Source organism: Rana temporaria, chromosome 9 (genome assembly GCF_905171775.1).
Source record: "Rana temporaria chromosome 9, aRanTem1.1, whole genome shotgun sequence".
Lineage (NCBI taxonomy): Eukaryota > Metazoa > Chordata > Amphibia > Anura > Ranidae > Rana > Rana temporaria.
In genome coordinates this window covers 167,790,133-167,803,189 of record NC_053497.1, presented here as the reverse complement: position 1 = coordinate 167,803,189, position 13,057 = coordinate 167,790,133, and the positions used below count along the sequence as shown (strand labels likewise).

The 13,057-nt window shown below is 41.0% G+C and overlaps 1 protein-coding gene across 8 annotated transcripts in view; it reads left to right on the top strand.

Moving 5' to 3' along the window:
- Nucleotides 1-13,057, top strand: part of COL11A2 (collagen type XI alpha 2 chain) — a 186,161-nt gene that overhangs the window by 126,385 nt on the left and 46,719 nt on the right. For all 8 annotated transcript variants that reach the window (XM_040324940.1, XM_040324939.1, XM_040324947.1 and 5 more), the window contains 10 exons: nt 1,763-1,870; nt 1,960-2,013; nt 2,104-2,157; nt 5,347-5,391; nt 6,797-6,850; nt 9,104-9,148; nt 9,434-9,487; nt 12,523-12,576; nt 12,676-12,729; nt 12,896-13,003. In XM_040324940.1, coding sequence (XP_040180874.1) covers nt 1,763-1,870; nt 1,960-2,013; nt 2,104-2,157; nt 5,347-5,391; nt 6,797-6,850; nt 9,104-9,148; nt 9,434-9,487; nt 12,523-12,576; nt 12,676-12,729; nt 12,896-13,003 — 630 coding nt within the window. The remainder of the gene's footprint in view (nt 1-1,762; nt 1,871-1,959; nt 2,014-2,103; nt 2,158-5,346; nt 5,392-6,796; nt 6,851-9,103; nt 9,149-9,433; nt 9,488-12,522; nt 12,577-12,675; nt 12,730-12,895; nt 13,004-13,057) is intronic.

Below are 13,057 nucleotides of genomic sequence, written 5' to 3'. Positions count from 1 at the left end.
AAACAGCCAAGGTCCTTAAGTGGTTAAAGTGGATGTAAACCCGAATTATTATTATTATTATTTTTTGATGTCACAATGTACAGTATAATATTTCCTACCATCTGTGCCACACAGAATTAATTTAGCTTTGAGCAATCCTCTTTTATTGTTCAGTGAAATAGAACAGACTTACAGAGAAAAACCTTGGTCTGTTCCGCCCCCTTGCTGTGAGTGACAGGTTATTTACATATCTCATGCACTAGCCTGGAGACATGCATTATTTTTTAATTCCCACCCCCACTCTTTTTCTGAAGTCATGTGGTTACTTTTCTGGATTTTGACTGGATGTTAGAGATCATAGCAGAATTTAGTGTAAGGAATACATAGAAAAAAAAGCATGTTGACAAGGGGAGTGTAGAGGAGGGTGGGGAGTCTACTGACATCACGACTCCACCCACCTAGCTCCAGACAACAGATCCACCCACAGAATCTGCAGTTTTTCAGGTCTCATAACAGACAGAGGGGAGACATTTGACAGGTAAGGATACATGCAGGAGGCATCTATATCCTTAGGCGTCGTACAGACGAGGGGATCTCCGCTGGAAACGGTCCGCCGTTTCCAGCGGAGATTCCTCCTCCGGATTTGGATCTGATGGCTTGTACTCACCATTGGATCAAAATCCGCACGGAATTCTTCCGCGGTGACGTGTTGCGCCGTCGCCGCGTCATCATCGTGCGCGACGCTGGAAGGTAAGTACTTCCACGCATGCGTCGAATCATTACGACGCATGCAAGGGAGAGGAGCGGACGGATTGATCCGGTGAGTCTGTACAGACCACCGGATCAATCCGCTGGACCCGATTCAAGCGGATAGATTTCTTAGCATGCTAAGAAATTTATATCCGCTTGAAATCGATCTGGCCGATAAATCTCCGCGGATAAATATCCGCTAGGCCGTACAGACGACCGGATTTATCCGCTGGAACTGATCCGCGGATCAATTCCAGCGGATAGATCCGGTGGTGTGTACGAGGCCTTATAGATCAGCACTATGACAGTAGTTTAGAAAGGATGAGAGTGGGTTTACATCCACTTTAAGGTTAAACCGCTTCTCCTCTAATCTCATTGTGTGGCCCTGTGTCCTCTTACACTCCCTGAGGCCTTGTATACACGTCCGAGGAACTCGACGTGCCAAACACATCGAGTTCCTCGTCAAGTTCTGTGTTGAAGCCGCCGAGGATCTCGGCAAGCCAACTTTCCTCATTGAACAACAAGGAAATAGAGAACATGTTCTCTATTTGGCTCGCCGAGGAACTCGTCGGCTTCCTCGGCCGAAATGTACACACGGCCGGGTTTCTCGGCAGAATTTAGCTCCGATCGAGTTTCTGGCTGAATTCTGCCGAGAATCTCGGTCGTGTGTACGGGGCCTGAGACTGAATAGTTTTTTTTTCTATGGTGGGATCACCATTGAGATATTTGTCAATCGATATCATGTGCCCTCTCAAGCGTCACTTCTGCAGCGAGAATAGATTTAGTGCTTGTAGTCGTTCCTCGTACTTGAGGTCCTCCAGTCCCTTTATTAATTTTTCCCTTCTTTGGACTCGCTTCGTAAACAGCTCAGTAGAGTTGTACTTTTATGTGATTCCCATTACTATAAGTAGTTCATAGGTTGCACATATACTGGTTCAGCCTGCTCTATGGCTGACTGTACAGTGTGTTAAAGTCAGATTTTGCCATAATTATTTTGTTATTAAGCATGGTTCCTCATTTCTCTTCTACAAAGGGTGAGGGTGGAGTTCCAGGCTCAAGAGGCGAGGATGGTCCTGAGGGCTCTAAAGGAAGATCAGGCCCCCATGGCGACCCAGGTCCCCTTGGATTGTTGGGTGAAAAGGTGAGCTGTGGCAGTGTCTAGTGTGTGTCCACCAACCCAAATAAACCAATGAGATCAGTAACATAACATATGTTTATTGTGTCTTCCAGGGCAAGCTGGGTGTTCCAGGTCTACCAGGCTACCCAGGACGTCAGGGGACGAAGGTGAAGGAGGGTTACAGCAGAACATAATGGGTATGCAGCACCCTCCTCTCTTCGCTGTTTTATAATCAAATCTGCCTTATATCGTTACAGGGATCACTTGGCTTCCCAGGATTCGCAGGGGCCAACGGAGAGAAGGGAGCACGGGTATGGGAAACATTACCTATTCATATAGTGAAGCCTGTCCTATCTATTCCGGAGAGCTTCTGTTACTTACATTATCTTTTACTATGTGTTTACATGGAGATTCAAAAGGGCAAACATTAATTTATGTGTTCCTACCGAAAAAGATACCATTGTTCATGGGTTAAATTATAATGGTTTTTAGTTAAAAAAAAGTAGTTTTTAAATAGTGTCACCTAAGCAGAATTAAAGTGCATGTATAGCTTCTTTTTTTTTTTTTTTGGAGGGTAGAGTAGGGAAAGGAAGAAATGGACAAAGTGTCCCCATAATAAATGTATTTCTTAAAATAAAAATATTTTTTAAAAAGATGTTCATAAGATTAGTAAAATAAAGTGGATATAGAACCCACAAACCAACCATCCACAAGGCTCTGATGGTGCCTTACCGTACATTTCTGGCTGGTCAAAGAAGAACTCCGGGATGGTGTTAAAATCTGTACAATAGTCATATGTGGCTACTAAAACCGCTAATGTGATTTTTCTTAAAAGTGAACATTTTGTATAAAACTCATCGATTAAGTCATGTCCAGCCCAGCTTCTTCTTTAATCCTCAGGCTCTAGTAGGAGGGATCTCAGAAGCAACGATGTCGCTTCCTGTTGGTGTTTGTCGCCCCTATCTGAGACTATAAATCCCATCATGCCCTGGGATTTAGAGTCTTGCGTGGGTGGGACCATGGGTGTGTGTGTGCCACAGACAGTTCTACTCGTAGAACACTGCCCACACACCGCTGCATACTCTTCTACTACTTTAACATTTTGGTGATGAGACACTATACATTATCCCAGTGGTCTCCAAACCCTGGCCCCCGGGTCCCTTTGGTTGCTTTTATTTGGCCCTCAGGGCATTATTCCCCTCCACTCTCAGCAACAGTGCAGCATAGTCCCTGCCAATGACACCAACAATGAGGCACCATTCCTCCCACTGACCATAATGATGGCATACTATTCCTCCCATTGACACCAACGATAGGCAACTTTTCCTTCCATTGACACAAATGGTGTAGCACTATTCCCCCTATTGATACCAGTGAAGGGGAACTATTACTCTCCCTAATACCAATCATGGGGCATTGTTTACTCCCTCTGACGCAGGGACATTTTTACTCCCACTGGCCACTTTACCCCTGCATTATCCCCACAGCATTGGGAATGGAAGCTATGATATTTATATAACCTGTAGGCACAGATGGAGACTCCTAGTCTGTCAGTGAGTTTATAGGTGGGAGGACAGACCAAAAACTAACTATTCAGCTCAGTGGGCGGGTCAGACCGAGCAGTCTGAGACTCCCAGGTCCGCCCGCTGCAGAAAGCGGTGACATTCTTGCTTAACGATGGACTACAGGGGAGAATGTAAAAGACTGGTGGCTGTGAGGAAAAAAGGGCATATCAGCCATTGGTCTTGTTAACAGTATGTTCAGGGCATAGAAGGGCCTTTCATGCAATAAAGAATGCTGGATTTCTCACTGGAAAGAGGACTATGTACCACAACAGCAACTATTTCTTGAACGGTATGGTTGCGGTATGAACGGTATGGTATTTTTATATAAAAGTTCTGCTTTAAGCACTTTAGCTGATGGCGCCTTGATTACCAGGTTGTGGATTCTATATGCAATTTATTCTACTAATCTTGTGAATACTTTTTAAAAACTTCATTTTTTATAACTGAGGCATTCTTGAAAAGGTGCTTTGTCCATTTCTACTGTTTTACAGACATTCTTGTCTGTGATGCAAGCTGCTTATTCTCAAAGACACTTTGAAGTTTCAATGGGGGTCTACCGTGACTGTTTGTCGAAGACTCTTTTATTTTTTTTTGTCTATGTAGCGCCCACAATTTACACAGCTTTTTACATATGTATTGTACATTTTCATCAGTCCCTGCCCCCAAGGAGCTTACAATCTAAGGACTCTAACTCACATTCATTCATACACGTACTAGGGCCAATTTAGACAGGAGGCAATAACCCTACCAGCATGTCTTTGGGAGAAAACCAGAGTACCCGGAGGAGACACATGCAGGCACAGGGAAAACATGCAAACTCTATGCTGGTAGTGTGGTGGTTAGGATTCAAACCAATGACTTCAGTGCTGCCAGGCAGATGTGCTAACCACTTAACCACTGTCCTGCCCAGTTATTATTGTAGTTTTTGGTTATTTTTGCTGCTAAATTTTACAATTTCAGACACTTGTATATTGGTTTATTACATATATAGAAAAGAAAAAACCCTTATTTAGGGAATATTTATCCCCTATTTATAACACAATAACAAGATGAATATTTATTTTCAATTTGACAAATCCTCTGTAAAGTGAACATGCCCCACTACTTTAGTAAATCACCCCCACTGAGTCAGACTTGGCTCATTAACTTGCACTGAGAAAGAGGAATGAGTAAGGTTGCCCATATGAGAATCTTTAGACATGCATGAATAATCCAATCACCCTAAGGTTGTGGAATTAGCCTATAGGTCCATGGCTATTAATGATTTTATTGGAGGAACATTCCTGTTCATGTGAATAGAGGTAGAAGAGGAGATTTTTGCTGCTGGCAGATTATGCTGGACACTTTTCTCATGGGTGGATAGTAATAAAACGGGGCAGGGCTTCTAACCTGGCCATTAGATATGCCACCTGACAGCAGCCAAATCACCATGAACATGACATCACTGTTAATTTTCAGTGTTGGATTGCAGCAGTGTTGCATCATATCAGTAAAGATCATCCCATTGATTACTACTGAGCCATGACATCATTTGATGACAGGTTCACATTAATCGACATTGATAGAGTAAATTCAGGGATGACTATATATATTATATATAAATAATTATTATTTTACTTTACTTTATAGTGTGTGTCTGTGTAGTGTTGAATTGCAGCAGTGTTGCAACTATCTGTAATGATCACACTGGTTACTGCCAAATTGCATCATTTGATGACAGGTTCACTTTAAATGGCTTTGATAAAGTAAATTCAGGGATGACTATATTTATATATCTTATATACATATATATAATTTATAGTATTATTTTTCATTGTAGTTTAGTGTTTGTCATGTGTTGCTTTGTAGTGTTGGATTGCAGCAGTAGTGGGCCACACTGATTACTGCTATGTTGCATCATTTGATGAGTCAGTTTCTGATTCCTTTTTCTCATAGGGTTTGTCTGGAAAATCAGGTACAAGAGGAGAGAGGGGACCCTCGGTAAGTAACATTATCCTTATTTACTAAACTTTTTTTTTTATATTTATCCGTATTTCTCAAAGGATCAAACTGTTATGCCCTGTACACATGACTGGGTTTTCCGAAGGCAAAACTGCGGGGAGAGCTTTTGGTCGGGAATCCCGGCCATGTGTATGCTCCCTCGCAGTTTTTCCGGATTATTTTATTTTCCAGCAGAAAACCCGGCCGTGTGTAGCAGAAAATTACCATTTTTGCCAGTTTTCCTGTGGGGAAAAACTCTGATGGAGCATAAACACGGTCAGGATTCCTGAGGAAAAGCTCTCATCTGAGTTTTCCCGACGTCTGTACGGGGGAAAAGTAGAGAACAGGTTCTCAGTTTTCCCCTCTTAATTTCCGACAGACCTTTTTACCGTCGGGAATCCCGGTCGGCATGACTATTAGTTCTGTACTAAAGAAAAAATTTGGAATTATATAGGTGGCTTTTTTTTCCTGGGTGTAGTCTAGCTTAAAGAGAACCAGCCTATATTAACTCTATGTAAGAATATAAATATTCAGTCTTAAATTATTATAATTTTGTAAGCCTACCTATAAATGGTGTATTTGCCCTATAACTGAAAGCAGACCTTCAATTAAAAGTAAAAGTACCACTAATCTGCCTAGGTCTATCAAATGCATGAGATCTGAGACAGCAACGACTATCAGACTTCAGGAGACCTCTGACTCCTCTGATACTGTATCTGAAACTCAAGCTAAAGCGTCTTGCTCAGACAAAGGAAGCAAAGTCAAATATAGGGGCAAATGCAAATATTTCATAAGTAATCCTACAGACCTAATAGTTTAAGAATTAATATTTAACATTAAAACAGGGCCCCAGAAATGACTTAGTTAATTACTAAATCAATTCCCTATTAACGTGTACATTCCTCTCTGTACTATAACATTTAAAATTTGTACAAACTTAAATTCACAATGCTCCAAAATTCAGTATTCGTCTTTTTAAGCATAGCTTTATTTACTGGAAACGACTCCCTTCCTCTGCCCATGGTTGGGTGTGGTGTCGGTTCCAGGTGAACCAAGTATTATGACAGGATCAAAGAAGCAACTCACCACGCTCTTCTCAATATCCCATTAAAGTTAATAAAATTGTGTCGGTGCTCTGACTTGGGCTTCTTTTAGCTAGAAAACGCCCCAAATTAAGCTTCATATAATGCTTAAGATCATGTTGAGTGCTGACTACTTTGGACGATTTTCAAGTGTTATGACAATCCTAAAAAACAACTATGATTGGATCTAAGCTAATAGCTTTTCTGTAGGCAGGAACACATTCCTTTATTAGATTCAGTAGATTGCTATGCTGCATTTGTTTAAATATTGCTTGATGGCGACATGAATAAAATGTAACTCTTATTTATTTTGTTTTTCTCAGGGACCCAGGGGACAGAGAGGACCAAGAGGAGCCACAGGAAAATCAGGACCAAAGGTTGTTCTTTACAATGTTCTAACATTTATAATGCTACTTTTTGCGTGTCTGGGTGGTTCATGTGCTATGATGTTTCTGCACACATATATTATATATAGATATTGATATCATATATAGTATTATTGTCATGCCTACCTTCAGCATTGGTGGTCAGGCACTATAGCTGGCTCTGTTTTCTTCATCTATAGAAGCCCCCTTTCTCATAAGGCAAGCAGGCCTACCGGTACTCGGTTGCCCCCAGGTCTTATGCTATACAATGCTATAGTGCCTGGCTGCCATGCTGGGGCAGGCATGAACTAAGCAGAGTGAATAGGTACTTGCAGGTGGCAGACAGGTAGAGTGGACCAGTGGATTCAGGGCAGGCGGCGTTCTAAGAGTAGTTAGGGTCACATCCATGCTCCAATCTGAGGTTGTCAACAAGGGAATCCAAACTAGCTGGCGGGGCAGTGCTCAGGAAAAGATGAAGGTCAAGGCATGTGTAGCTTTATAAATTTAAGATTCAATATCTCACAGATATATGGTTTATGGTTTAAATATGATATATGGTTTAAATAAGAGTTCTTTTGACCAGAAGTGAAAGCTTCAACATAATAAGCATTTATTAGAGAATTGTTATTGGTCTATCTAATACACCGCATACATTTACAGTCTTAAGCAAGGGAGTAAACATTAGTTTCAAATACAAAGTATGTACATCACACTACAAATATCAAACATAAAACCCTATGACAAAGCAAGTATATTGTAAGTGCTGGGAGATGGTCTCTTATAATTACCTCAAATAATGACTTCCTGGGCCCAGGTCATCTCATTATCTCCTCACATCTACTGAATGAGGCTCCCCTTATATGCACTCTCCCCTATTGATTTAAACAGGTTACCTATGATTGGCTATGGTTAGCTCTCGCCCACCCCCCTCCGGGCGGTTCTCTCCCAACCTAAGTTTAGTGATAATTAGATTTGAAGATAAATTAATTAAACCGAAGGTCGTTAACTTCCCTTGAATGGGGCACTTAGCTATACATGGAAGAGTGCAGAAAATGAAGGCGTCTCTGCATAGTCTACAGGTTCCAGATGTGATTTCGTCCTGGCTTGTTTGTATAAAAAGATAGGTATACAGACCGAAGGGCCCCATGGTACCTTGTCACCCAGCATTAATGCATATCAAAAGGCGACTGTTAAAATAGATTTTCTCAGACCCAGCCTGTCAGCCCAGTTAACCCTTACAGAAAACCATCTCCTACAGACTACACATTTCTTATCCTAAATTATATATATATATGTACAATTATTCCCAGTTGCTAATGGCGATTACTTCTCATAAGGCAACAGCATGGGAACAAGGAAGGAAAATAGGGAGTTTGAAGCATGTGTTGCAAACACTATCACAAATATAACACTGAGGGCTTGGCTCATCTAAATCAGGTTTGAACACCACCCAGAGGCTGTGTCTACACCAATCACCCGGCAGGTGGACAGCAATACAAGAAGAATGCAGCTCAGCCAAAACTGGGATGCTGGAATGAGACCAGCAGCTTCCATTGAACAGGAGCATTACATGCTCCTAACAATGTCTCTTTCATTTTTCACCATAGTCCCTTGTAGTATGCCTGTTAAGATTCCTGAAATCTCATGGACAATATAGTCCCACTTAGCAGAAGACAAGGCTGCCTGTTCAACCTGTTCTAAAGCATAATGCTTGAATGAGTAGCAAATGTCTTCAATATGTCTTCAATATTCAAGTCCAGTTGGGTTTAGTTACTTTTACTAGGTGCAGGCTCCTGTTATATTTGTTCTACTTCAAGTTGTAAAATCAGTCAGCCAGAGAATGTATTCTGTAACAAGCACATTATAACATTTCTGAAGGCGGCACTTAGGTTTTCAAATATCTTGCACTGTTTGGCTCACCATACAAACAGACAAGAATTTTCTATTTTCTAAAGTTTATTTCTCCCATAATGATCACTACAGACTAAGCTATTTCTACAGTCAGTAGGTATTATTGAGCATTTAAGTATAGCGTAATGAGTTTTTTGGTTTCATTAGGCCCATTACAATTTAAAGGGAATGGCTTCTGTGAACATTTTGTTTGTGTGTTTGTATGGATGATGTCTTTTTTAATTTTACAGATGAACAGTCTGTAAATTAAATAATTATTAATATGAGAAATGCCTAGAATTTAATTATCATAGCATCTAAACAATCTTTGCAGAGCACATTGTAATTTTAATCATGTCTTGTCTGCTTTTTCAGGGTACATCCGGTGGTGATGGTCCATCAGGGCCACTCGGAGAGAGAGTAAGTCCATTTTGAAGGTTCCCTCAGGCAAGACCCGTATCTTAATCCTGTCCATTCTTTAAATAATTTGACATAATTACACACAGATTATTCTGCCTTCAGCTTTGCTTTTAATGTCCATCTCCTATGCTTGTCTATTGCGTACTCTTCATTATCTTTCGTTCTTTAAATTACCACCTTTTCTAGGTCAACAATTATTCCTTTGTTATGTACATAACATTTACGTGATTATATTTTTACATTTCTGGCTTTTGATATTGACATTTTCTTTTTAACTATTGATAGGGTCTTCCTGGACCACAAGGTACCAATGGGTTCCCAGGACCAAAAGGACCTCCTGTGAGTAGATCGATATTGTCTTTGGTGTTTTTGTTGCTTTTTTGGTATAGTTACAGCTTTCTTGGTTTAAAGCTGCACTCCAGACACAATAAGATTAGACTTGATTATTAATATTTCAGAATACCTGACAAAGATGCTTAATTCCATTGATAGATTTCCCTGTGTAATACAGCACATTAAAAATGTTGCTTTATCCAGTGGTAGGGACCAGTCAATACTGTCTGTTGTCTATTAACAGGGTGACCGGTTTCTTCATCACCCCCTCAGCAGTTCTAGAGAGGGAGAAAACCAGGTGTAGGAGTTGGTTAAAGTGCATACCAGGTGTTGCAGTTGGTTAAAGTGCATACAAGCTATGCCCGCCAAGAACCTTATGCCGCGTACACAAGATCGGAAATTCCGTCAAAAAAATTGTGGATTTTTTTCTGATGGAATTTTGGCTTGTGTTGCATACACACGGTCACACAAAATTCTGACTGTCAAGAACGCAGTGACGTACAACACTACGACGAGCCGAGAAAAATGAAGTTCAATGACTCCGAGCATGCGTAGGATTTTTGTTTGTCGAAACACACAAAACAAAAAACTTTTCCCGTCAGAAAACCAGAGAACCAGCTCTCAAATTTTTGCTGTCGGAAATTCCGACAGAAAAATTCAGAAGGACCCTACACACGGTTGGAATTTCTATCAAAAGCTTACATCGAATATTTCTTGTTGGAATTTCCAATCATGTGTACGTGGCATCACTCTGCATAAGTCTATTCCCTTTGCCAATTTTTGGCATATCTCCCCAGCCACCTCTGTGGATAACTCTGTAGAAAACAACTCTAAAAAAAATGAAAGAGGGACCATCAGCTGTAGAGAGAGGTGGGACATTTATTTTAGCTACTTCCCAGACATGTGCTTTAAAGTGGATCTAAACCCTCCTATCCTTTTCAACAAAAGAAGCTGCCATCTTTGTCTCTGTTTGATCTGCAACTGCCATGGCACTGCACATGTGATCAGTTATGACACAAGCCATTTGATGGTTTGACAGTTTGGTTGACAGCACAAGCAAATGTGACAGTTACCCTCCCAACATGCCTGGAATATAACTGTTTTAAATCAGTGGGTTGGTCCAGTTTAAATGTCACAAGGGGGATGGGTCATTTATGGTACCTGTCCAATGCCTGCCCAATGGACAACTGTGTAGACTACGAATGGATTCTCCAATTGTTATGGCTGGTGCAACTGGTGATTGTACTTCTCCTCTTACCTAATATTATCTAATAAAGAAGCACAGCAATATCTATTTGATGATGGCAGTCCTGCCATTGTCAAAATATGCCGACTTTTTTGACTTTCAATACTTTTATTGGAATTTTTATATAAAGCCATCAAGAACAAAGGAGATCCCCGTACAAAACTAGCCAGGCAATAATTTAACATAGGCCCATTTGAACAATATAACGGTATGCCAAAATAACTCAAAAACAAGACGTTCCAAGTGGGCCGTAGACGGGATCACTATGATCCAAACTGGGTCCCTATCATTGCCAGGGGGCTTTATCCACATTGCTAGGTTATAAAGCAATCAGCAACATAGTTATGCTGCGTACACATGATCGGACATACCAACGACAAAACCGTGGATTTTTTTTAGATGGAATGTTGGCTCAAACTTGTCTTGCATACACAAGGTCACACAAATGTTGTCGAAAATTCCAATATGTACGACGGCACTATTAAAGGGAAGTTCAATACCAGTCGTGTTAGTAGAAGTTTGGTGAAAGACGATTTACGCTTTTCTGCCTCGTGCTTTTCAGTCCGTTACAGCGTGACGAATGTGCTATCTCCATTACGAACGCTAGTTTTACCAGACCGAGCGATTCCGTCTCGTACTTGATTCAGAGCATGCGTGGAATTGTGTGCGTTGGAATTGTCCACACATGTCAGAAAAATTGAGAACCAGCTCTCAGAAATTCCGACAGCAAATGTCCGATGGAGCCTACACACGGTCGGAATTTCCGACAACAAGCTCCCATCGAACATTTCTTGTTGGAAATTCCGACCGTGTGTACGCGGCATTAAAAGGAGAAAAAGATAAGAGTAGAGAAAAGGAAGAGAAAAAAGAGGGGAAAGGGAGGGTTAAAGGATACCAGGTACTGTAGAGCCAGTCTACTTCACACCCAACAAGCTTAAAGGTCAATGTGTATATAACGTGTCAATGGGCCCCAAACTTTTTCAAAGCGTTTATTCAAGTCCTGAATAATACGAGCACGTTTCCAATGGGACATAATCCATGAACTTTTTTGCCGAACTTGAGAGACAGGAACTGAGGCAATAAAAAGAAGCAATAGTTAGTTTAGCTGTTGGAAAAATAAAGAAAACCAACCATTGATTGGATTGAGATACCTTCTCCAGCAGTTCATTCAAAAGAGCAACCCATGGGGATTGTGGAATGTTGACACCAGTGACCCGTTAAAGAAGAGTGAAAATTCCATTACAAAATCCCAGAAGGTCAAGGACATTCCCAAAAGATAGGAAACATAGTACCTGGTATTTGGCATCCTTTAAAACAAAGGCAAAACACTGGGATAAAGTTTCGACAAACAAGCAGAAAATATGCAGTAATTTTTCAATGACAAGAGCACACACATGGCTTTTTGTTGCAATGTCGTGCAATTTGGATAGGAATCTTGCCCACAGTGGTCACACTGCTGCTGTCTGCAGACACACCATGCAGCAGTGCATAGCACTGTTCTTGCTGTACTTGCAGGCACAGCAGCTGTAAGAGTGACAATGCAGTGGACAGAATAGTCTGAGTGTCATCTCCTTAAGGCAGGAAGTTGAAACCCAGTGGTTCTACTGGCAGGACCATTGCACAGCAGTGCAGGGGTATAATGTAAAACAGAGATAACAGTCACGCTGATGTCAGGGGATTGCATAACATATGCAGGTTTATCATTTCCTTTCTCCTTTCAAAGTATATAACCCTAAAAGGAACAATTCACTAGACAGCAATGCTACAAAGCCAATTATACTTTCTTCTTTGACAGGGTCCTCCTGGTAAAGATGGAATCCCTGGCCATCCTGGACAGAGAGGAGAAGTGGTAAGTTGAACTGAGTATAAGAGATTAACTTTGTTAAGCTAGTAAAGATGCTAGCCTAATGTAATTGGGTAATATTGTGTGACTTATTTTATTTTGCAGGGTTTCCAAGGTAAAATTGGAACCACTGGACCTCCAGGTGTTGTGGGACCACAGGTAAGAACCAGCAGAGATTTTTTTTCCTTGTAGAAATCATTGTCTATAGCCATAGCCCTCCATTTATATTGTTACGTATAACTCTAGTTGCATGATGTGCCAAAATTGTTCTTTGATTGTTATAATATTAATATTGATATAGAGAACATATTTATTTTGACTTTAGGGTACTGCAGGAGAATCTGGTCAGATGGGAGAGAGAGGACATCCTGGCCCACCTGGACCACCAGGAGAGCAAGGATTGGCAGGCCCATCTGGAAAAGAGGGTACCAAGGTAAGCAGCTTTTTAGTAAATTATATTTTCTCGAAACAATATATGACCTACTAA